General features: G+C 40.2%; 1 protein-coding gene across 3 annotated transcripts in view; it reads left to right on the plus strand.

The window, feature by feature from the left end:
• Positions 1-1,580: 1,580 nt before the first annotated feature.
• Positions 1,581-26,638, plus strand: part of LOC105933703 (copine-9) — a 299,289-nt gene continuing 274,231 nt past the window's right edge. For all 3 annotated transcript variants that reach the window (XM_036151288.1, XM_036151289.1, XM_036151290.1), the window contains exon 1: positions 1,581-1,790. In XM_036151288.1, the coding sequence (XP_036007181.1) occupies positions 1,714-1,790 (77 nt within the window). In that variant the 5' untranslated portion in view covers positions 1,581-1,713. The remainder of the gene's footprint in view (positions 1,791-26,638) is intronic.

Below are 26,638 nucleotides of genomic sequence, written 5' to 3' on the forward strand. Positions count from 1 at the left end.
GACACTTCTTTACACAATTTTTCAATTTGCAGTCAGTTTGCAGGCTTTACGTAAAAGGTGCCATGTTGTGTGTTGTTCTTTGCAAGCATGAATGGTCTAAGGCAGATGAGAGTCAGAGAAAGAGGTAGATGGGTCAGGGGAAGAAGATTATTAGGAAGAGGAATCCATGTGTGAGGTGAAGGTGTAGCTGGAAGGGCTCAAATTACAGATGAAATTCATGCAACTATGATTGATCATGTGGTAAATCATGGCCTTTCACTTAGAGGGGCGGGACAAAGAGTCCAACCTGTTCTCAATAGAAACACGGTTGCATCCATTGTAAGAGTTTTTCAACTGGAGAACAGGTAATGTTGCTGCTATACAATATATGCAGCTATATCTCTATCTATTCCTATAGAGGAGTTATTCAGTGCATGGAGATGGAAGGTATATGATCACTGTCCCTATGAGCAGATGCCCTTGCTCAATGCAATGACTGCTGCTGCCCAAGATATAGATGTAGAGGCATGTCAAGGATGGATCAGGCATGCAAGAAGATTTTTCCCTAGGTGCATCACAAGGGAAAATATTGAGTGTGATGAAAATGGAGCCATGTGGCCTATTTGTCAAGAGAGAAGAGATTAGAAGAAACAGACAGCTCTAGTATTTTCTATTGGAATATTTAATTTGTAGCCACAATCTGAAAAAAAAAAAAAGAATAATCCATCAAATTTGGATCACAGCATATCTGATTCTGGATCCATTTTTTGCAAGAAGGCAAAGTTGACTACAAATGACACTGACATGTAAGCTGTGTCCAGTCTTTGGCTACAGTGACCAGCAATGCTGCACTGATTCACATTGAGTACGGTATTTTGTATTTTGTTGCCCCTTGTGTAACGAATGATTGGAAGGCCTCAAACATTTGTGTGCAGGTTGTGCTGTTTGATGGCAAAATGGGCTTTTGGTTCATATTTTAAATGTTTTGGCAGAGTTTGAGCCTTTTGCTAACAAAATGTGTAATTTTGACCATTGTTGCCACTGTTTAGGCCTCTGCGTTAACTGTTTTGAAAAATGTGGGTTTTCAGTTGACTGCTGCGTCAAAGCAATCAATAAAAACTGTAATACCTGTTGGACATTATATTTTTAACACCTGCTGTAACTAGCTGCAAAAGGAGACATGCTGAGTGGGGAATAATATTAGAATACTTGAGTCAATGTCCTACAAGTGTTTTTTTAATTTGTAAACTTAGTAACCAATTGACCTACCAGTCATGTTTTTGCATTATGGTCTGTGTGATGGCTGCTCAATGCTGCTCACAGCTTTCATACGTTCTAATTTATATCATTAAACATTTTTTGGTACCATTTCCTTTCTTAATTTTACAATCTACTATCGGATTTGTTGAGGTAAAAGTTGATTTCAGGTTTAGATGAGATTGCCAACAAAGAGCGTTTGTTTGTAGGACCGTTTTGCAAGCAGCAAGCAGTTGTAAGGTCTCTGCCTCCACCTGGTGGTGGATGTGGAGAAAGCATCCTGCTGTCTCCATCCTCTCCTCTCCCTCTCGCTGTGTATAAGGGGGGATCCTCAGGTATGCTTTCACCCACAGTTGCTCTCCAGCGGCCGCCAGCAGCATCCACCGGAGCGCACTCTCTCTCTCTCTCTCTCAGCCAGAGGACCAGAATCGCTGGAATCTTGAAGCCAATTTAGGATAAAATCATAAAACATCAGCTATGGCGACTATAGGAGATTTCGACCCGTTAAACTCCGCTGTTCCTGCGACTAAAATTGAAATCACCGTTTCTTGCAGGTAAACCTCTGTCTTCAACATGTTTAGTCAGAACATTTCAGTGGAAATCTTGGTTCCACTTTCATACTCGTAGACGATTATCTTATTCTGGTTGGGTTCTGTCCATGCCAGACTTTCCCTCTTTTTCACTAATGATATTACAAATTGCTGTCATGTACGGAGCAACTTAGTCTTGTTCTTTCTTCTAAAGGGAAATTATATTGTGCTGTGGGTGTAGGAGTGCGAGGGTGGGGGATGGATTTATTCTGAGCGCGCTGTAGAGCTCCAGAGAGCGCGGCTCTTAAAACACCACCGTCTGCACGGATGGCTGTACATTACACGTTGAAACGACAGGGATGGCTTTTATTACATTACCAAAGGGAAGAACAGAGAGAAATCTTTTAAAAGTATTCCTTCTGATCAGAGGAATGATCTCTTAAAGGCAGGGAGCAGTCCAGGTCTACAAACCAAGTGCAGACGTGAATCCTTCCAGGGGCGATCCCCAGTCGAACAGGACACAGAAGTGTGCGATAACATAAGCTCAAATGTTTTAATATTTGATCATTTAAAATGAAAAGATTACAAAAATCATCAGAGCTGCTATAAAAATTGAAGAGGTTGGCTCTGGTTATCTCATTGTCGACAAAAGGTTCTGACTCACAGACAGAAGTGATATGCTCCTTTCAGTACTTTTGGCAACATAGTGTATGACCAATACACTTAATGTTTGAACGGTCTTTAATTTTGAAATTCCATATCAAATTTAATGAGCTTTGTTGAGCAGCATCTGTAGGTGTTCTGCTGTCATGCTGAATCAAAAAAATTTCACTGAAAACGTAAGGGTTAGTAGCAACATTGACAGCAACTTAGTTCAAAGTGACTAAATGTAGTGGTTTTGAAGGGCTTTTAATTTGAAATTCCACATCAGATGTGGATGCAATCTGTTGAGCAACATCTGGAGGTGTTCTACTGTCAGGCTGAAGTGACGGTATCCACTGAAAACGTACCGTTTAGTAGCAACATTGACAGCAACGTAGGTCAAATTGACTTAACATAGAGTTTTTGGAGGGCTTTAATTTAGAAATTCCACATCATGTAGATGGATTTTGATGAGTAACATCTAACAAATTGTTTTAGTATCCCTGTGCAAATTCTCAGTTATCCGGGTCATTGCAACAGCAAGCATGTTTAAGCCTGTTTGCTATTGTTTTAGTAGTTATTCAGCCTAAACAGTAACTCTGACCAAAATATATATATTTCCATACACAACAGCATACCTGAATAATAAAAAATATTACATAAAGCTGTAAGAAATAATATTAACTAACTGAAGTAAATATGTGTAAAGAAACAAAGTATAAATAGGTTGATACATGTCAAACACATTGCTTTTATTTTGAAAAGTAGTCTCAGGCATTTATGTGGGAGATTATTTAACTATTGAACCTTAAAAAGAAAGAAGACTCTGGGATGAATCGTTTCACTGTCTTGCCAACGAGAACTCATTTATTCCATTCAACTTTGCACGTACAAACGGGTGTGAAGCAAGAGTTCTAAACAATACAGTGAACAGGCCTTTTTTATAAGTCGTTACAATAAGAATCTGCGTGTCTCCATTGGTGTGTGTTGCAAGCTAGTGACGTCCAGCTTCTTGGCAGGCTGGACTTCACTTCTGGTAAACGTTTAACTCAGAGTACGAAAACAGACCAATTAATTCCGCTACTTGACATATCTTGGAACACTACAGTTAAACAATGTTATTGCTCTCTTTCCAGATGTTTCCTCTCTTTTCTCCCATTGCTGAGAGCCAGGTCAGAATGACCTTAATGATGTTTATCAAACCTCTGCACATCCTCCCTTTTACATTAAAAACGTGACATATCTAAAGAGACCTCTACATTGACTAAACATGGTATAAAGAGAAAATCTTACTCCACAGTAATCAAGCTTAGCTACAAGAATAACAAACATGTAAAAATGTAATTGCTTACACAACCAATGGATAATATACTAATGCAATCAAGGTGTCAACATAAGTGCTTATCTAATAATGACATATAATTAGAACTGCTAGCAGTTATTAACGGGTTCCAAGCACACCCACGTCCCGCCCCCTTGATCATGTTCCTGGACTTCAGTTCAGCGTTCAACACCATCAAAACTGGAACATCTGGGCTTCAGCACACCTCTTCGCAACTGCCTGCTAGATTTCATCACCAACAGACCTCAGTTGGTCCGGGTTGGACAGAATACCTCTGATGTCATCACCTTCAGCACAGGCTTTCCTCAGGGCTGTGTCCTGAGCCCCCTGCTGTTCACCTTGATGACACACGACTGTGTCCCCAGGTTCACCACCAATCACATTAAGTTTGCAGATGACACGACGGTGGTGGGCCTGATTAGAGACGACAACGACCAGGACCAGGACTGATCCTGAACGTGGAGAAAGCAAAAGAGATCATCGTGGACTTCAGGAAGAAATTGCCTCGCCATGTTTCACTTCTCCTTAACAGCTCAGCTGTGGAGGTGGTCAGCAGCAATAAATTCCTTGGGTGCACATAACAGACAACCTCAGCTGGTCTGTGAACACCATGTCACTGGCGAAGAGGGCACAGAAGCGCTTGCACAGGATGAGGAGAGCCCACCTGCCCCCGCCCATCCTCATGACCTTCTACAGCAGCACCATAGAGAACATTGTGACCAGCTGTTTGTCTGTGTGGTATGGATGCTGCATCGCCTCTGACTTGAGGAACCTGAGGAGAGTGATGATGACAGCAGAAGGGATCATCGGGGTACCCTACCCTCCATTAAAGACATTTCATCCCAGTGCTGCCTGTCCTGAGCCCATAACATCATCAGAGACCCCTCACAACCCCACCATGGACTGTTCTCCCTGCTGTCCACTGGGAAAAGGTTTTGCAGCACCTGCTGCAGGTCCACCAGGTTTTGCAACAGCTTTTTTGTGTTGCCATCTGACTGTTGAACTGTAAACTGGAGTCTACACCGTATTTACACATTTGCATCATTATCTGGCATTACCAATGTTAATTGCTCTCTTCTAAATGCAAGTGGCATTTCTCCCATTTCTACTAATAATGCTGCTGTTGGAGTAGTTTTAATTGCTCCTGTACATAATCTCAATGCTTGATACTGAATCCGATCTAATTTATGTAGATTTGTCTCTGCTGCTGAATTATAAACACTACTTCCATATTCTATCACTGATCTAATTTATCCTGTATATATATTCTTCAGTGCTATTCTATCTGCTCCCCACTCCCTACCAATTAAGCATTTCATAATATTTATTACTTTCTTGCATTTGTCAAAAAAAGTAGATGCAATGCAGTTTTGCATTGCATTACATTGAAATGACTCTTGTCATTTCAGCTTTTAACTTTTTGCTCTCTCTCTTTTCTTCATAGTAGGTACACCTGGTCTGACATTCTGTTAACTGTGACTTCACCCAGAGAAGACAGATCACCCGCTATAACCATCTAATGTAGAACAGATTACTGGATCAATGTGTGCGTCTGTGCTTTTTTGTCTGTCTTGTTGTGTCTCTGTTCTGTCTTCTGTAACCCCAGTCGGTCGAGGCAGATGACCGTTCATACTGAGCCCGGTTCTGCTGGAGGTTTTTCCTTCCCGCTAATGGGTGGTTTTTCTTCCCACTGTCGCTTCATGCTTGCTCAGTATGAGGGATTGCTGCAAAGCCATGGACAATGCAGACGACTCTCCCTGTAGCTCTACGCTTCTCCAGGAGTGAATGCTGCTTGTCGGGACTTTGAAGCAAACAACCGGTTCCCTTACATAGGACATTTTTTACCAATCTGTATAATATGATTGATTTTGACTTTATAAAGTGCCTCAAGATGACATGTTTCATGAATTGGGGCTATATAAATAAAATATATTTGAATTAAGACTCTTTGAATGTGTATATTCCATGTTATTCTTTCGTCAAACCAACCCCCTAAAAATTTTATTGTTTCACTCTTTCTATTTCTTGATTATATAATTTTAATTCCTTGAAAAGAACATTGTTTTAGTCTTATCCACTGAGAATTTAAATCCCCATTTTAATGACCATTCTTCAACTTTAAAAATAGCTTCTTGCATCTTTTCAGTAATAAACTCCAAATTCCTTCCTCTCTTCCACATAGCTCCATCATCATGGAAAAGAGAAAAACCCATTCCATTATCTATATTTTGAAACACATCATCTATCATTATCAAAAATAATAAAGGACTTATTATACTTCCCTGTGGAGTACCATTTTCAACAATATATTTCTCAGAACTTGTATTTGTCTTTTAGTTAGAAAATCTGTGATCCACCAATACATCCTACCTGTAATACCCATCTTTATACTTTTAATTAATAAACCTTCTTTCATATGCCTTTTCAATATCAAAAAACACTGCTACAATACTTTCTTTATTAATTTGAGCTTTTCTGATTTCAAATTCCAATTCCTCCCTCTTCAAGTTTCTCCTCCGCTTAGAAACATCACGGGATGTGACTTCACATCCTGTGATGTGCCCAAATATGGGCAAATGGCCGGCCTGTACACAGCTCTGGATAGTCAGAGCTCTGGATGGTGGGAGCTGTGAACAGATCATAAAATTCATAAATTCGTTTAAAATCAACAGTTTACTCTAAAATTCTGAAAATATTCATGGATCTTAAAGAGTGCTTTATCTAACCACGTGATTTTTTAAATGCCCATTGAAAAAAGCGTTTCAGAGAAAAAAAATTAACTTTATAGTCTTAAACATGTGAATTGCAATGGCTTCTAAATAAGTCAAAATTGTCTGGATTTTCACTAAACTGAAATCTATGTTAAGTCTGCATGTGCTTTACAAATAGAGGCCATTTTTTGGGGGATTGAACAATATTTGTGGAAAATACATTGATTTCTCCATTTTACAAACTTAAAAAAAAACAGAGTGTGGCACTTTCAAAAACCTTAATACATGCAGTGGGAGAACTGTTACACCTTATTCACGGAATACATCCTGAAAATCTGAGATCAAAACATTTATTTTAAAGCATTTTTTATTCTTTTCTTTATTGTATTTATTATTCTTCAGATTTTTTCACACTTTTGAAAATAGGCCCCGCCCACTTGTTTCAATCATTACCATATTTAATACCTGAGTTCAGGGCTATGACTGGAAGGAGATGAAGAAGGTTTTGTAAAAATCCGATCAGCCATTCTTGCGTAGTAGATTTCTTGACATAACAGCGTCCCCTAGTGATGGACGATCCTCAAAGGCGGGTCACATGTGCAAAATCTTATTTGGACTATGGGTTATAAAGGACATGTTAAAATCTGTTATGGTTTTAGAATAATCAGCAATTACATTTAGAGCTAGCTAGCTAACAATCACTTATTTTAGCGTTACTTTTTGAAAAAGTCAAAATTAAAAAATCCACTGCATTAACTTTTTTTATTTGTACATTATACGGTTATATATGGAGTTTTGCGCAGATTGCACAAAAAATGTAGGAGGAGTTTAACAAGAAAGGTTTAACCTTTGTAGCCATGTAGCGCGAAAACTAGCTGGGAAACGAAGGGTGTGCCAATTCCCTTTATTTTGCAGAATCATCCAATAAACAAAGTGATGTGAAGTTCTTGAGTGTGGGACCAGTAGTTTGGTGGTTATAGGCCGAAACGCATTGTCCTTTGTTATAGCGTCCCCTAGTTGTTGAGGGGTCTGAATTTCCTTCAGACCTTCTGTTCTATCTCTCCTCGAGGTCGGTCGGTTTTTCTTCAGCTCTCCAGAGCTCCTTATCTGCTATTAACCTTCCCCTTCTCTTCTGCTATTTGCTTCGTTTTGTGTCTTTTGTGCCATTTCTTCATTGCAACCAAAAGCTCTAAGGAAATTATGGATCTCGTCAGCTGGTCTCTCAACGCTATTGATCAAATTTTTTCAACTGGAAAGCAAAAGACCGGGGAGCGTGCCTGTCCCGACGGGACTTTTTTTGCGGGATACATCATGGACCCGTGGCAGAAATGGTCCATGGTGTGCCTCTCAATTCTTTCTGTTGAGGACGTAGAAGACGTCTACTTATTTGGATTTACGATACTTGGATTCCTCTTTTTTGGTCTCGGAGGATATTTAATGTATCAACACCTTCAGAAGCTGCCGGCGGTCAACATGGCCTTGATCAGCCTGCCGGCGGCAGTCGGCGCGATCACTAGGTCGTTGAATGAACAAAACGGACAACTTGATAAGCTGACTGCGGTTGTGGTACACAGAGGTGAGATTGGATAAAACCTGGAAGCGTGAACATTAACTAGCCCACCGATTGGAATATTGGAATTGGATCCAGGAGACAGCGACGGAAAAGACTCTAAAGCTGAAAGGAAAAGTTGGTTTCAGCTTGTTCTCATAACAAATTCTGTTTTTCAAATCAGACTTCCCCACTATCAAATTCTCCCTGAGTTGGTATGGCGACATCGCACAAATCCCCTGCTCCCCCCACCTTCCTTGCTGAACATCTGTGGCAAGTCTCTCTGAACTGTTGGCTGCCGGATAAGACCAAGGACAAATGGCCTCTAGAGAGCCCCACGGAAACACAAACACTTAGACACACATACAGATGCTCACATATACAGATGACATTTCACCCGACCAGCACTTAAATGTTTACCTTTCTGCTTATATGTGTCTCGTAATTATCTGTGCTATTTGTGCTAATGAGGTTTTTTGTCGGATGATTCACACTATATGTGGGAACATAAATTGTGAAGCACCTGTCTTTTTTTATCTCCCTCCACTTTCCCAATGTAAAATTTTTCTTCAACAGATTTCAAGGGCAGCGCCTGTGTACTCCATGCAAATGGGGTCTGAGGTAGTTTGCAGGAATGCAGCCTTGACGGCTGCGCTGATTAGCGCCGACTGGCTGCTTTCCTTGGCAACGCAAGGCCTCAGTCAATCGTTCCCCCAAAATGTTTGTAAAGTGTATGTGATGGATAGTTGTACTGAAACTGAACTTTTGATTGCAATGCAAATTGCAGTTGACAAATAAAAATTATTGATTGATTGATTGATTGATTGATTGATTGAATGATTGATTGATTGATTGATTTCTGGGTTTGAGTAGCGGTGCACATTCTGTTCTTGGATACCTGATTCAATAGGTTCGTTACAATTCCGCATGGGCCGCACAACACGTTTTAGCGGAGAAAAATAATTATTTATAATAAAAAATAATGGAAAAACAGAGGAAAAACAATACTGTTCTCTGCTCACAGAGGAAACGAATGGCATAGCCATTCGCCTGCACTGCGGGCTTGGAACCCTAATAAGTGCAGATTACAATCAATAACATATTACCAACAATAGAGAGAGAATGAGACTGAGAAAGACAGAGAGAGAGTTTAAGTATGCAACACAGTCATTGCTTTCACATTGGCATCAAACCAAAAGATATGGGAGTGAAACCCCCCCGTTGTTGGCACTTATTCATGTATTGTACTCAGGAAAAAACTCTTTCATGGACCCCTGTTCTCTCCGAGCATCCGCCAGCATGGCCCCCTGACCGACCGGCATCAATTGGAAATCAGCAATGCTACTCGCAATGAAGTCCAGCACTTGTCATTCAAAAAGAGTACATAAGCATAATACAATATATAACATAACATCATAGAATGTAACATATACAAAGTACAACAAACAACATATGAAATACACGGTTTATGTATATGTAAATTATCTTTTTAATAATACTGATACGGAGTATTAAAAAACGGATGTTAGAATATAATGTTATGACAGTTTAAACTAACCGGCCGCCTGTGCTACCTTATCTATTAAAGCTTCATTGTATTATAATTTATTTATTTATTCTTAGATTGAGTAACTTAAACAAGGTTAATAGGGTTAGTCATCTGCAGTTCGTGTGCTTGGTTCGAATGATGCCATGGACATGTAGCAAGACAAAAAGAGTCCGTCCTGATCACGGGGCTCCTTTCCATGTGGCATGGGTCTGTAGCATACGCGAGTCCATGGACGTGTCCAGGCGGCCGGGGATCAGCCCTTCGGATGGCTGCTGTCTGATATCATCCATTTATACATCGTTCCCACAATCCACCTTTTCATAATAGGCACAACACAACACACAAACAAAAAGATTACAATTAGCGTTATCACCAAAATTATTCCTGTTTTTGCAGCCAAGGCTCCCCATTCTCCTAAAATTTCTTCCAGACTTTTCCACGACCAGTTGTTTCTACCAGCATTCTCCTTTACCTCTTCTTTAAGTTTCATAAGTTTAACCATTACTACCCTAAACGAACCTTTAGGAGCTGTGTTCATGGGAATATATGTACAGCACCGATTACCAAACATGTGACAAACACCTCCCTTACTTGCTGAAAGCCAATCCAAAGCTTGTCTGTTCTGCATTACCATTCTACTTGTTTCATGTAGTTGATCTCCCAGTGCCATAAGTCCTTCAACTGTGAAATTTATCATCCTTTGCTGATTATAGTAAACGTAATTATCCACTCAACATTTCTATTAATAGTAACCCAAGGTAAAATAGACTCAAAACCTGCTTTAATTTCATGTTGTGCTTTAAATTCATCTGGAATTCCTCTTGGTTGACCAATTAGATTTAAATAAACTCCTTCATTTAGTCTGTAATCGTCTAGACTCCGACGAGACCTAGTTTTACCTACTTCAATTTGAGCTAATTCTTTTACCCCTTCATACACTAAAGTTATCGATACTTTCATTCGTACTAATGCACAGTGCCCACCCACTTAAGAGGTAAGGTGTTCATCAGCATGTCGTCACCACATATCCAGTAACAGTCTGCCACTGGATACGTTTGATCTCCTAAAAAGAAAAGTTTGGGAATAGTCATAGTCAGTGTTGTATAGTAACGAAGTAGAAATACTTCACTACTGTACTTAAGTATATTTTGGAGTACTTTATACTTCTCTCGGGTATACATTTTTTTGATAACTTTTACTTTTACTTCACTATATTTCCGAACTTAATTGCATACTTTTACTCCGATACATTTTCAATGTTTGGTTTAGTTACTCGTTACAAAAAAAGTGTTGGTTTGGCTCAGCCAGACGTGCCTACATGCTCAGGTTCGCCCGGGGAGCCTCCGTTTGAAGCGCTCGGCCTGTCATTTCAAAGTTGCTGTGCGCCAGCAGGGGCGGGGCCTGGTGCTCCACGCAGCCAATCACTAACGCGCCTGGCCTTTGATTGACAAGGTACTAGACACCCCTTTAACTCCGCTCTCATTGGTTGTGCTGTCTTAAATCCCGCAGTCTTAAATCCCGCCTTCCCTCTTTAATGATTATGACATTAATGTTGTGTTGTACTTATCTTGTTCTACAAGGGTGGATTTCCCTTTATAGACTGAAGTCCCACATTTCATGGTTGGATGTTGATCGTCTCGACCCACACTACTCTTTGCTCTCTCCACTCGTAGTTGAACTGACGTTGGCTGATGCTGTGGTGCTGGCTGCAGGCTGTGAGAGTTCATCCCTGGCCTCGCTGTTGTTAGGTTCACCACTTCTGCCAACATCCACAGGTGAAATGTCATTAATACCAGTCTCATTGCTGCAAACTAAATTTCTGGCTTCACAATGTCTGGCTTCACAGTGTCTCTGGTGTGTACTTTAGTACAGTGAGTCAAATGATACCACGTATCACTCCCCTCTACTTGGACGGCGGTTGCGGTTGCTCGTTTGACCTCAAAGGGTCCATCCCTTCTCGAGCCATTCCATTTACGTCTGAACACCTTCACATACACCAGGTCTCCTGGTTCGACTGGTCTCTTCACCACCAACTCTGGACAGGAACTTCTGGCTTTTTCCTGCAGATAGATAGCTCTATGGATAGCAGTTAGTTGATCCATATATGCTTTCAACTCTGTCTGTAGGCACTGGCCTTGTTCTGTCTGTTAGCATTTCATGCGGGGTTAAATGTGTGCTTCGATGCAACTGCATGCGATAGCTCATTAGCGCAAGCGGCAAAGCATCAACCCAGTTTAGTTTAGTAGAAGCACAGATTTTATTCAGCTTAGCTTTCAAAGTTCCATTGATTCTCTCTACAATACCCTGACTCTGTGGGTGGTAAATTGCTTCAAAACGTTGTTTAATTCCTAGCTTTGACAAAACACCTTTCAACACCTTTTGGATAAATGCTGAACCATTATCTGAACTGATTTCTGATGGGATGCCAAGTCTCGGAATCACCTCTCTTGTCAGAAACTTAATCACTGCATCAGCTCCCAATGTCTTTGATGGGACTGCTTCAACCCATCAGCTGAACCGATCGATCACCACCAACATGTACCTTTTCCCTTGTACTAGCTTTGTCATGTCAACATAATCTATCACAAGAAGTTTTAAGGGTCCGTCAGGGACCGGAATGTGTCCAATCTGTGATTTTATGCCTTTTCAAACACTGTTTTCTGCACATATTTCACATTGGCTCAAGATTTCATCCACCAATGCTTGCATGTAAGGTGACCAATAACCTTGCCTTTTCAACTTCTCCATCACTTTTCCTCTCCCACAGTGATCCAAACCATGGGCTTCTGAGATCAACATTGTCACCAATGCTACTGGTGCAACTAACTTTGTGATCTCCACAAACCACTTTCACTCATTGTCGCACCTCCCTGCGCCCAGAGTGTGTGCTCACTCGCACCTGCCTCCTGCTGCATCAAAATGATGTCTTCTGGTGTCACCATTGGTTCCAAGGTGACCTCTGGTGCCAAGATAGCCATCTGGCACTTAGATGCTAGTTTTGCTGCCTCATCTGCGGCGTTGTTCCCCATAATGATTAAATCATTACCTTTACGATGGGCGTTGCATTTAATTACTGCCAGCCTTGATGGCAGCATCATCGATGCAATCAGGTCTTTTAACTGTTCTTGATATAGTGCTGGACTGCCGTCTGCTCTTTTGAAGATTAACAGTTCTGTTTTTTGTAGAATTGTCCCATTTTTCTTCAAACTCCGTGCTCGTTGAAATGTCATAGAACATGGTGCAGTGGTAATCTAGAAAAGGTTTTCTGGCTTCTGGAATTTGAGCTTTAATGTACTGGCCCCAGTTAGTGACTACTGTACATCTTCAACTGGGCCCGAAATGTCTCCTAGCCAATAAACATTAGCTTCATGTGTTTGCATGTACATTTGAAAACCCAGAACTGTTTTATCAACATACAGACCCCGAGGAGAACAACAAATTTTTAATTTCATCCTGCACAATGCATCTCTTCCCAACAGGTTAATTGGCGTTTGGTCAGAGACAAGGATTGGTATTTTTATTTCATCCTCATCAGTTGCCAGTCTTACAGGAGCTGTCATTTGTATTAGCTGTCTTATTCTCGAGAACCCTACTGTTGAAATCAATCAGACATGGGGAGGTGCTTTGCATAATTTGGACTTACACACGTGTAAGCTGCTCCTATATCGACCAGCATCGGTGTTTCTTTTTCTTCAATTAGAATTTTTAATATAGGTTCATTGTCAGCACCGTCGCTTACGATCGGGCACTGGTTCTCCCCTGTAAGGTTCTCTGGGCCCCCTATTAACCAAAATTTGGTGGGTTTACAGGACGTCTTGTCGGACCTGGACGGAACCGGCCACGCGATTGCCTTCAGAGGTATGTTGTTGCCTCTTGGGCAATGCTCGGCACGATGTCCAAGTTCATTGCATGTCCAACATGCTACCATTATTCCAGGAGCACCAGGCCTGCCTCTGTTAGTCCAGGCGGGACCTCTTTGCTGTCGTCCACGAGGCCCATATGGTTGTGAGTTTGTGATTGAGGATAGACATTCACCACGGGTTGTTGCAGCTGGGTGGGCTGAGGAGCCGGAAAACTCCTTTGTGCCTGATTTGTCACATCAGGTATACGTTCTGAAAAACCTTGAGGTGGTGTTACATGTTCAGTCGCTTTAATCATTGTGGCTTGAGTTTTGGCTTTATTTTTTCCTGACAGTTCTCCAAGTTGAATTTGTGCCAGTTTTCTTTGTATGTTTTTATCTTATTCTGCAAGCGTCATTTCTTGTCTTCTGTGCTTCTCCACTGCATGTATCACATGATCACGGAACTCTCTGTGAGGCATTGACGTCAGAGCCACCACATCTTCGAGCCTGCTTCTCACAGGACCAGGCATTGCTTCAACGATGGAGTTCTGCAACAGAGTTGTCAGCACAGGGCTTTTATTACTTCCTCTTCTGTTTCCTGTTTCCATCTTTTCATCTGCTTTGCGATGTAAGTGGCTGGGTTTGTAGCATCAATGGGATCAATGGGATTCACTTTTAATGCTTCGGGATAAATTTTCGTTGGAAATTCCTTCCGCAGTGCTTCCCACAGTGCTGTGCGAAATAAATTGAATCCAATTCCATCCGCTCTCTGTTGGATCAAAACGTTCCTTTAAGACGTTTTCCATAGTATGTGTTTCAATGCACTCTGCAAAAACAGTCTTTCAATCGCCGATTGCTAGCATTTTCCCCACATTTTTCCTCTTCAAACACCTTTATCCACATGCTGGCACCCTTGTTAATGTCTGGCAATTTTGCAACCATTCCGACCAAGTCTTGACTTGTCCATGGAACATAATTTGCCACATTCCCTTTTACAAGTATTGGTAACTGTTTGTTATCTGTGTACCTATCAGGTGAATGTATGTTGGGTCTGTATCTCAAATTAAAATCACTTCTCCTTCCGGTAGTGGCTTGTGTTCCTACTCCAGGGTCTTTCACTACCTCTGCTATAAGTGGATTTTTCACTAAGAGCTCGCTGGCATTTCCTGGTGCAATATTTAGTCTTATGGCTTCCTCTTTGATTTCCTGTTCCAACTCTTCAATTATGGTGCGATCAATTTCTCTTTTCAAATCTAACCCTTCTTGATCGAGGTTTACCCAAAATGAATTACCCCTTTGCTTCCCAGCGTAGTCTGCATAACAATCAACTCCGCCCATAGACTTCCGAGTCAACGACCTTCTCGGATCCCCAGATGTATTCTTTGTGGTACTGCAATGCTTAGGTGCCAGATTCTCAGCATTTACAGGGGAATTTATTGGGCCTGCATTATTCTGATGTGTTGCAACTGAAGCAGCTGGAGATCCTGACGAATATATGTTTACTAGGGCGGGATCTTTTTGGTAAGGGGACCCTCCTGCGTTTGCAACACTGATATGCGAGGCCTTCGTCATAATCTCTTTATGTACTGGCGAACCTCCTTCAGTTCCATCTCCTGCATCTATGATCAGAGAATCCTTGTTCTTATACTAGAAATCTCCTATAATATTGACTGTGCCAGATAGGGATGGATAGATTCCCACAGCTTTTGAATTGTCTGCCTTATCATTTACAGACTGCTGTTTCATTTCCATATATTTCTGCTTTAAAACACTTCTATAAGCCTCACCTTCTGTTTTAAAGAGATTTAAAATCTTCAGCTTAAGGTCACGTTTCTCTTTTCTTTTTTTATTATTATTGTTTGCTTTGTAATCCATAACTCTGACTTCCACTTGCTTACAAAGAGACGTGTCAAAACTGCCTGTTTCAGGCCAGGGCTAGTCAAACTTCTGTGTTCTTTTGTTCCACTTCTTAGAGATTTTTGAAATTTTTGAAGCATATTGAGGGTATTTTAACCCAATAATAAACCAAAATTAAGAGGTACCACGGGGTTAACTTCTCTCGCAGAAACAAGGAAACCCTTACAGACTGAACTCTTTCCTTTCAAAGGTTCGTGTGTCTCTCCGCGGGCGGGGCCCCGTGCCCTCCCTCAGCTGCGCTCCGAAGGGAGGGAGGGAGCTGTGTGTGTGTGTGGTTCCTCCTTGGCTGGGAAGAGCTATGTGTGTGTGTGTGTGTGTGTGTAAAGTTCTTCCTTTGTGTGTAAGATTTTCCTTTGGGCAGGGGGAGAGCCTGGGTTAAAAATAACCCAGGCTGCTGCTTTTTTTCCCTCTCTCCCAATGACAGGCAAAATGCAGACAAGGCCACTGCAGTTATTATCCAACCCTCAAACACAAAGTTTAAGTATCTGCACCCACATCTTTTCAACACAGCAGCTTTAACAAGGATACACACTTTGGTCCACCAAGATTTCCTTACAAAAAAATAAAAGTTTCCAAGCACTTTTGCTTCATCAACCTAGACAAACTTTACCTTTACTTCTGACAACAGGACTTTGAAGAGAAAAACAGAGCAACAGCAAACAACACTCAGTTTCATACATGCGTTTTAGTCAAACAACAGAGCTCTCATCATTAAAACTCACACGTAGACGTTTGTCACACAATACATCTCAAGCACTCACTCCATTCACTTCTCGCTCCCCACTTTCTTAGTGTTTTTTTCTAATGGTCCAGATGTCCAATAATTCTGGATTTTTACTGTGTGCACAGACAAATTTAAATCATTTATCGGACCCATAGCAAAACAAACAAGACGGTAAAAATAAACATTTATACTTCACGAGCTCCAAAGCAAGGCCTTATTGTTTCAAATATGATAGGAGGCTCTTTCACCTTGTTTACCTAAACTGGAGTACTCAACAAATCAGACTGCAGTTAACTCTTTAAGGCCACATATTTTCATTGGACTCCCACACGGAATGATCCAAGAAAAGCCTTATTTTCTCTGCTTCAAAGTGCTTACATTAACAGGGCCATGCCCTAAAAGACTCCAACCAGCCGGACATTTCTAAAATCAACCTCTCACAATGATTTTATTGATTCTAAAAAGTTATATATATTAGACAAATTTCCGCAAGACCCCAAAAGTCAGATCCATTCACTTTTTGTCGTCACAACGACGTACGATTAAAGCAGCTAGGAGTAAACAACTTGCTTCCTTTTAAGTAGTTGCGTGTAGTCAATTGTGTAGGAATTCCATACCATTCCAAATCTTTTTGTATGTTTAAGACAACTCTTTTCCTCATGTGGGGAAATACCAACAGGTGACAAGACAGAGGAACGACGCCTCCCAAATGTCAAATAATCAAAAACACTCACAGTATTTGTGTATTTCATTATTTCTGCAAGAAACTCAAATCAAACCTCACAGGCGGCAGTTTGTCATTAACGAGCAGAGAAAGAGAGAGAGCAGTATAAAAAAACCCATTTACACTCACCCACCTCCCTCTCCGTCTGCATTCCCCGGCGCAAAGTGGCCAGCTCGCGCCGCTGGGCCCTAAACCGCCTCTTGGGAAAAGGATCTCCCTTTTTCCTTATCACGTCGGGGTTCACCAAATTATGTGGGAGATTATTTAACTATTGAACCTTAAAAAGAAAGAAGACTAGGGGAGGAATCATTTCACTGTCTTGCCAACGAGAACTCATTTATTCCATTTAACTTCGCACGTACAAACGGGTGTGAAGCAAGAGTTCTAAACAATACAGTGAACAGGCCGTTTTTATAAGTCGTTACAATAAGAATCTGCGTGTCTCCATTGGTGTGTGTTGCAAGCTAGTGACGTCCAGCTTCTTGGCAGGCTGGACTTCACTTCTGGTAAACGTTTAACTCAGAGTACAAAAACAGACCGATTAATTCTGCTACTTGACATATCTTGGAACACTACAGTTAAACAATGTTATTGCTCTCTTTCCAGATGTTTCCTCTCTTTTCTCCCATTGCTGAGAGCCAGGTCAGAATGACCTTAATGATGTTTATCAAACCTCTGCATTACTACCGTAATGCATGGTGCTTGCATGACCTACAAAACCAAGTGAGGGCTGGCTTGACTTCCGTGTCCGAAGTGGAAGCTGGCTTGACCACAGGAAACTGCTATTCATTGCAAAATCGCCTCACACTTCTTGCGGAATATCCTCTAGCTCCCCCACTCACCTGTGATATCTGCGCTGAGATTTGTATCGATGACAAGCCTTCTTTGGCCATGTCTAAAATCAAATCTGTGTAAGGTTCTAAAGACATTTTATTCTGTGTTAACCCCAGCTGCCTGAAAAGTTTGGTGCTTTTGCCACAAATAAGTAACCACATCCGGTCTCGGAATATAACAAACAAGCCTTTTTTTGTTTCTGTTTAAAAGCATTTTAGTTTTTTGTTACCCAAACTTACAGAGTCAGAGCTCTGTTGATCCATCCATTCCTTTAGTTCTCAGCAGTAATGATTTTATGAGATTCTTCATAAATGAAATTGATGCCATTAAAAATAAAATCATTGGCCTCCTCCCAAACATAATTACCTCATCCTAAGTAAGTGAAGCAGCTTTGGAGGAATCTTTAAAAACTGATTTGTGTTTGAAGTGTTTAGATGCAGTAGAGTTTTCTGAGTTATCTAAAATTTTATCTTCATATAAACCTTCAACTTGTATGTTAGACCCAATCCCAACCAGGTTGTTTAAGGAAGTATGCCCTTTAATTAATACCTTATCCTTAGTAAGTGGATATGTACCACAGCCTTTAAAAGTAGCTGTTATTAAACCTTTACTTAAGAAGCTCTCTCTTGATCAAGATGATCTAATCTAATCTTCATTTCCTATCTAAAATTCTTGAGAAAGTAGTTGCTAATCAAGTATGTGAACATTTACAAAGTCATGACCTACTTGAAGAATTTTAATCAGGCTTCAGTGCTAATCATAGCACCGAAACAGCTATGTGAAGATCACTACTGATATTCTCGTGGCCTCAGATAATAAACTCGTGTTGGTACTTGTCCTGTTAGATCTCAGTGCTGCATTTGACACAGTTGATTACAATATTCTCCTAGAAAGACTTAAACATACTGTTGGGATGAAGGGGAAAGCACTAGGCTGGTTTAAATCTTATATGTCTGGCAGATTACAGTTTGTTCATGTTAATAATAAATCTTCTCCAAACTCTAGGGTCACTTGTGGAGTACCACAGGGTTTAGTCCTTGGGCCAGTTCTCTTTACTAATAAGTCTATCTATCTATCTATCTATCTATCTATCTATCTATCTATCTATCTATCTATCTATCTATCTATCTATCTATCTATCTATATATATATACACATATATATATATACATACATACATACATATATATATATATATATATATATATATATATGTATATATATATATATTTATATATATATATATATACATATATATATATATACATATATATATATATATATATATATATATATATATATATATATATATATATATACATATATATATATACACATACATACATACATATATATATATATATAATTCACACACACACTCACACCTAAAGGCCCATTCATACCTCACATAAAAGACGGATACGGATACGTGTGGAGTGTTTCATACGTTCTAACCGTCGATTTCGTCCATATTTTGACACGAAAATTGGGAGCTTACGGTTACGGATGAAACGGATCAATACGGAGCAATACTACCGGAAGAAGTGGGGGCGCGATAGAGTTTGTAGTACAAAATGTCAACAAAATCACGAAGAAGGTTAGAATTCTGGGTTTTAAACAATGGCGGGTTTTGAAGAAAGACTTTCGGAGATTGTGCGCAACTATCCACATTTATACGATGTGTGGTGTCACAGGTGCACAGGGACAAACAAAAAGTTATAAATAGCTTTCAGGAAATCGGGGAGGCTCTGGGCATGACAGGGGAGGTCGTAAAGTCCAAGTGGGCTGCAATTAGGGAGCGCTATGTGCGCGCACATAGCAAATTCAATAACAAAAAAAGCGGGGATGGAGCAAACGGGGTGTCTGCAGCAGGCCCTCCAATTTTACAACGCCAAATGTGGCTGAGCCCTTACATTTCTCACCGAACCACTGTCAGCAGTTTTCCATCTGATGCGGTAAGTTCTGTTTTGTAATCAATTTATTACACCATATTGTGAAAGATAATAGCGTTAGATTAGGGTGTCTGTGTGGTGGTGCAGGAAACTGAAGGAACAGTATGTTGCTTTGGACGAAAGCATTGGCTTGAAAATAAAATGGACACAGACACTCACTATAGTAGAAGACAATTGATCTTTCATAACGTTACATGAAAATCTTGAGTGTAGTTGTTCTTTTATTAGAGTTAATTAATGACAGTCTGTAACGTTTTGTACACATTTGTAGTGTCAAGAAGATGATGACATGGGTGAGAAATGTAGAGACTCCCCTCCACCAACACCTGCACCACCAGCATCATCATCATCATCACCAGCCTGTGGAACCTCCTCTGTTCCACCCTCAGAGAGTCCTTTGCCAAGACCAGGCCAGAGGAAAAAAAAGAGGTCTTCTGAGGACATCAACCCTATTGATGCCACCATTCTCCAGAAGCTTGATGAGAGCAAAAATGTCTATACAGCATTCACAAGTTACCTCAACGCTTTGTTACTTGAGCTTCCTGACAAGGAGGCCAAGGCCCTGGTGAAGGACATACAGCGCCTTATGATGTCCTATTGATATAAACATCATGTCTGACACTGATGTCAACATTCACCTGTTTAGTTGGTATTTTTGGCATCTTTAGCATTTTTTTAAAGGTGGTTTGCCTTATTTTTTGTTATATTTTATTATATTTTTATAAAATATAATAACCCTTGACTGTTCTGTTAATGTATTTTGATGATATTTTAAATTATTTTCTTTAAACTAATAAGAGTTGTGCATAAAATGTTAGAGAATTCACTTTAAGAGATAAATAAAATTTGACCTGTTTGAGGTACTGTTTTGCACTTTAATAATAAAAAACAACTTGAGTGATTGTGATTGATGTTGTTTATTTTTGTTGTTTGATGTATTAGCTACTACTACTACTAAACAAAACAGGTTGACTTTGACAGATTTTGAACAAACAATTCACAAATTAATAAACAATTAATGATAACCTAATGTCCCACGTCGGACATGCTGTTCTTGCCAGTGAATCATGCCCTGGTCTGTTAGAACTCTTTGAAGATTTCTCTGACAGCCAGTCCATCTTGCATCGCCCTTGCAGCAGTATATGCTCGAGAGCTCTGAAAGTTGGTGTCACCCTGGACCAACTGTCTCCATTCACCAGGTGTGCCATCTCTGTCGCACATGGTGTGGGGGATGTAGCGGTCAGTCTCTGTCAAGCCTTGGTCATTGGCTGCAAGGAAATTGTGGAGGATGAGGCATGCCTTTGTTATGTCCTCCGCTGTTTCTATGCAGCACTCGATGGCACGCCCAAGGATCCTCTACCGGGCTGCTAAAATGCCGAAAGCATTTTTGATAACCCACCTGGCCCTAGAGTGCCGCAAGTTGTACACTTTCTGGTCCTCTGATAGAACTGGACCTGTAAAACAGGATATAAAGAACAGAATGCATTATTAGAAAACAAACTTTATTAGTCATATATTGAGATTAACATCAGTATTGAAGCTGCTGTGACAATGTAATTTCCTGTAAAATATTACAAGGTATTCATTCAATCATGAGATGTGTTTTCTTACCTGGATATGGACGCATCAGGTTTACCTTTTGAGGAAAGGCCTCATCAGCGACAAACACTGGTGGGGTCCAGATATCCATTCCAGGCAAAGGTGCGTGAGGAGGAAGGGGAAGCTGACCTCGGATCAGTTGCGCTCCAAAATCTGTGCGGGCAAAAACTCCAGCGTCGCTGTCTCGGCCGTACGCTCCTACATCAACAAAAAAAACTGTAACGTGCGTCAACAGGCAGCCATCAAGACAAAGCTAAAAAAGCCTTTGTAATTAAAAAAACAACTTCCGCTGTTGGCTGGCGCTGTCACTCGAACCTGCTTCCCATCTATTGCCCCAATACAATTTGGAAACTGCCACTGCTGCCAGAACTCTCGTCGTATCACCTCCCAGTCATCAACTTGAGGGTACTTCATGAAGTCCGCTCGCAGTTCCTCCCAGAGACCGCGACACACTTCTCTTACAATCCCACTAACCATGGAGATCCCTAGCTTGTAGCTGGCTGCCAGGGCTTGTTGACTCATCCCAGAAGCCAAGAACCGTAATGTCACAGCCAGGCGCTCTGCCTCCCCAATCGGTGCACTGTGGGAAGCGGCATGTTTGATGCGAGGGGAAATGCGCCTCAGCAACCTGTCAAAAGTGGGAGCGGACATCCTGAAGTACTGCAAATGCCGCTCGTCGTCCATCTCCCGCATTGGCAACACCAAAGTGCAAAATTCCCCATCAAAAGGGCGACTGGCGTTCAATTGCCGTCGATCTCTTTTTTTACTTTTCTTTCGCTTACGGAGCAAATGCAACAAAATCAGGTCTTGGACCGTCGCCATGTTTTGATCAATGACGAATCATTGGTGCCCAGCACTGCCACCTACAGGAAATATGGGTTATTGCGCACCTCAATGGACGGAGGTATGAAGGAGTCAACGGATAGAACATATGGACAGAAATACGGACGTGTAGGCCAAACGTAGGGTATGAATGGGCCTTAAGGACAATTTAGAGAGACCAATTAACCTAACAGTCATGTTTTTGGACTGTGGGAGAGAACCCACGCATGCACAGGGAGAACATGCAAACTCCATGCAGAAAGACCCAGGGTGGACTTGAACCCAGGACCTTCTTGCTGCAAGGGAACAGCGCTACCCACTGCGCCACTGTGCAGCATTTTTTTCATTTATATTATATATATATATATATATATATATATATATATATATATATATATATATATATATATATATATATATATATATATATATATATATATATATATATATATATATATATATATATATATATATATATAATTTCTGTCCCGTGCTTTCAGTTGCCCAATCAATCTGAAGCAAACAAAGCAGAGCATCCTAATGAAACGGATTTACTGTTGTAACATTTTCCTGTCTTGATGATGCTAAATGTAATTGTCCTTGAGCTGTCCAGGCCTGTTGTGTATATTATTATTATTATTATTATTATTATTATTATTATTATTATTATTATTATTATATCTGTCTCTACCTGGTACTTGTGGTGCTTTGCCTTTAGGATTTGATTTGAAGTCAAAAACATATTTATCGACAATCTAACAGACAGCAGCATGACATATGCTTATCTACTAATGACTGAAGACAAAGTGACAGTCTTGTGTTGCTGTGTTTGCAGTTGTCAGACCTTTTGTTTGACATAAAACAAATCACGCGTGACAGAATGTTATTCTACTGTGTAAACACAAATATGATTTGATTACTTGTCAGTGGCAATCTGGAGGCTCAGCCTCACTGAGGAGGTCTAAAAAACGACGTGGTGTGTTTGCAGTTTATTTATGTGACAGGCTTTTGCATAGTGCAGAATATAACTGAGTTTCCTTTGTGGGTTATACAAGTGAAAACCTATCTATCTGCCACTGTAATGGTCCTCTTCGAGATCTTATTAGACCAGCTGAGTGTAGCAGCCACCCTGCAGTAGCCAAATGTTTCTTTGTGCAAATAATTATTTAAATGAGATGTTAGGACTTGCCATACTCTTGCAAGAAAAACCTAAACCTATTAACCCTAATATCTTTTGCATGAATCCCCGACTGGGGGTTGTTTTATGAATTAACAGAGCTTTATGAAGCTTGAAATAGAAGGAATTAATTTATGACGTAGAATTGTTTATAATTTTAACTATAAAAGTACAGATCAGAATCAGTTTTTGGATTATTTGTGTATAAATGGGTAATCATAGTTCTCATTTGCAAAATTAATAACTTTGATCAAACAATTTATTAAAAAACGTGGACTAAATCTTTATTTTCCACTCTTAATTTTCCTTTGTGTTACTCTCTTTAGGAATATGTTTTTAGGACTGAGGTGCACTGTTTCCCTGTCTCTAATGACCTCCCCCCAGGATTTGTTTTTTTAGGACATATGTTGTTGGTACATAGATCTTTCAAATAGTCATCCTTCAGCAGTGACCTATATGAAAGACTGTTGAGCTGCACCTCTGTCTTTTGTTCATTTGCCTGCCATCACTTCAAGAATTTCTTTAGGCCTGCTTGCACTGTAGTTGAATTCTTGGTATTTCTGTTTTTGTTTTGTCTAATTGTTTGTGAGATCAGACCTTGTAAAAATCATTGTAGTTTTATTTGATATTTTTTCCCCCTTTACTGTTTATGTAAAAACAGGTTTCCCTTGAAAAAGAGGTCTCAATAGTGTCTTTCGTGGTTAAATAATGGTTTTATAAAAAATGAAAGAACGTTCAGTTGTCAGATTCATACATTATCTCCATTTCTCCCTCTTGTTGTTCCTTATATAGTTAGGTTAGCTGTCCTTTCTCCCTGTTCTATTCATGGATGTTTTATTTTGCAAAGCTGACCTTGACATGTATTTTCTGCTTTCTTTTACTAATAACATCTGGTTGTAATGCTACAGTGAAAACTACATGATAGGCGGTCCATTTCAAGCGTTTGAACAAGGCTGCACATACACAAACACCCCGGAAGGCTTTTTTCAAACGTTGATAATTTGATACTGCCCTAATATGATTTTATAGATGCTTCAAAATAATCATTCGTATGCATCATTCGTAAAATAACATTAAGAGAAGAGCATATATTTCTCTCCTTACAACTATGGACCCTTAGGGAGCATTCAGTGTATTCTGTTTAATCAATGTATTTTTTATGTTTTTGAACATTCAACTTAGTGTCTTCAAATTTCCTAACAGTGCATAACACATACATTCCTCTGTCAACATCCATCAGTTACAAAAAACTAAACTCTGCATCTTTCAACGACATCAGATGCACTCTTACTCTCAATGTGTTCTATATGTAAACATACAGGCGTATAATCGGTAATTTAACAGGTCTGGATGTGTATCTGATTGAATTTGACTTTGTAAAGTGCCTTGATATGACATGTTTCATGAATTGGCGCTATATAATTAAGATTTAATTGAATTGACACATAGCTTTAGATATTGTGTTGGGTGAAATGGGGAGATTGTTAGCCGTAATTTCAAACCACGGTGCAGAGAACATTCTGGAGACATTTAAAACTTTTGACAAAACCTTAATTTCATGGATTAATCTGCAAAAAACTGTTCTTTAAGACGTATTCGAAGACAGTATTGGGAATATAAGAAGAAGGAGCTCTGTCTGTGATATTTTAATCTGTTTTTGTCATCGCGTAGTTGCATGTTCCCGCAACAGGGCTCGTTAGATAGGCAATTTTTAATTTAAACACCAGCTGCTCTCTTAAAGAAACGACCCAGTCGCAAAACCCGCCATTGCTTTGTTTCCACGTGTTGTTACAATAACGCTGCTTAACTTTAGGTTCTTCCCTTTACTTTACGTTTTTGTTGTCTCCTGCCCACTTAAGGCAAGAAAGGTAGCCACTCATTGCAAAAGTCACTGCTTATTTTTTCTTCTGCTTCTGAATCCATTTAAAAGAGACTAGCAGCAACTCTGACACACTACTGCCCCCCAAAGATCAGTTATACAAATTGAATGCTGTGTTTTCTGTTTGAATTGCAAACCCAGCACTTTGGCTGTTGCATTCTGCAATCTTACCCACCAATTCAGAAATGTACCCACATTTGGCCAGTGGTGGGTGCAAATTTCCATCTCTGATCAAGTATTGCTTTTATAAATAACATATTCCGGCCAAGTCTAATAACATCACATCAAAAATGAAAGCGTTCCCATAACTATAACAATTATAAATTTGTTGTTTATAAATATACAGGGGACAGTGCAGTCAATGGAAGACACCATGTTACATCGCCATTTCTGATTACATTAGCAGAAAGAGGACAAATTTGTCAGCCATATGCGTTCTACCCATCTGTCGTATGTATGAGGATGTGGAAGAGTATAAAACAAGCAAAGAGATCATTCTATTTGTCGTTTTCTGTTGAAATGGAGGACCATCCATACTCTTTGCCCAGCGAGTGGGAAGAGGAAGTAACCAAGAAATGAAAATAATAACAGGGAGAAATCGGGTCTATAGACCAGTTCACCCGTGACGTCACGCTACATCCGGCTCCCGCGGGTAGGCAAAAACAGTACTGTTCTCGTCTACTACATGACAAAACGGGTGATTTAGAGCGTACTTTTAGTTAGTTTATTTTTGGAATCTAAACAATGCCTACGACTTGTTGTGCTCCCGTTTGCACACAGAGGCATTCCAAATCGTTGGATGTACGTTTCTGTCGTTTACCGAAGGAAGAAGGACGAAGAAAGAAATGGATAATTTCAATGAAAAGAGCGCAGGCAGACAATCCCAGTGGACTGTGGGAGCCATCATACCACGACAGAATTAGCAGTCTACACTTAATCTCTGGTAAATACAACTTAATTCTGCACTAGTCTTTGTTCTACTTAAATAGCGGCGGAGGGGAGGTGGCGATCGCTAGACGGAGCCGGGAGAAGCGGAGTCGATGCGCTGCAGCAGCAGCACGCCACATCATTTTAGTTTTCTTCGTGCAATCAGTGTGCGATAATGTGCACCAGACAGCGGCTGCATTACGCCCTTGTTCACGTGCGCTAGTACGTCTGTGTTTACACTGCAACGTCGCCGACACCCCCACCCATTTTAACAAGACAAAAACACCAAAATAATCCATAGTGACCAGACCAGGGTCCAGACCAGGAAGCAGAGCCGTAGTTTAACACACCTCTCTGCAGCTTCTGTGCTGTTAACCACCCATTATCCTATTGAGACGGTGTCTTTCCCACAGCCAAAACTTAACAGATCAAAAACTGATCTAAAAGGAGCAAATCATAAAAATCTAATAAAAATCCATACGGATCACTTTGAACCAAAAAATAAAATAATTAAATGTGGTCTATTAAATATAAGGCCTCTCCCTCCAAAGACTTTGTTAGTTAATGAATTAATTTCTGATAATCAGATTGATTTGTTTTCTCTCACAGAAACCTGGCTACAAGAGGACTACGTTAGTATAAATGAGTCAACTCCCTCCAGTTATTCAAATTTCTTCAGTTCT

The sequence above is a fragment of the Fundulus heteroclitus genome, chromosome 20 (assembly GCF_011125445.2).
Source record: "Fundulus heteroclitus isolate FHET01 chromosome 20, MU-UCD_Fhet_4.1, whole genome shotgun sequence".
Classification (NCBI taxonomy): domain Eukaryota; kingdom Metazoa; phylum Chordata; class Actinopteri; order Cyprinodontiformes; family Fundulidae; genus Fundulus; species Fundulus heteroclitus.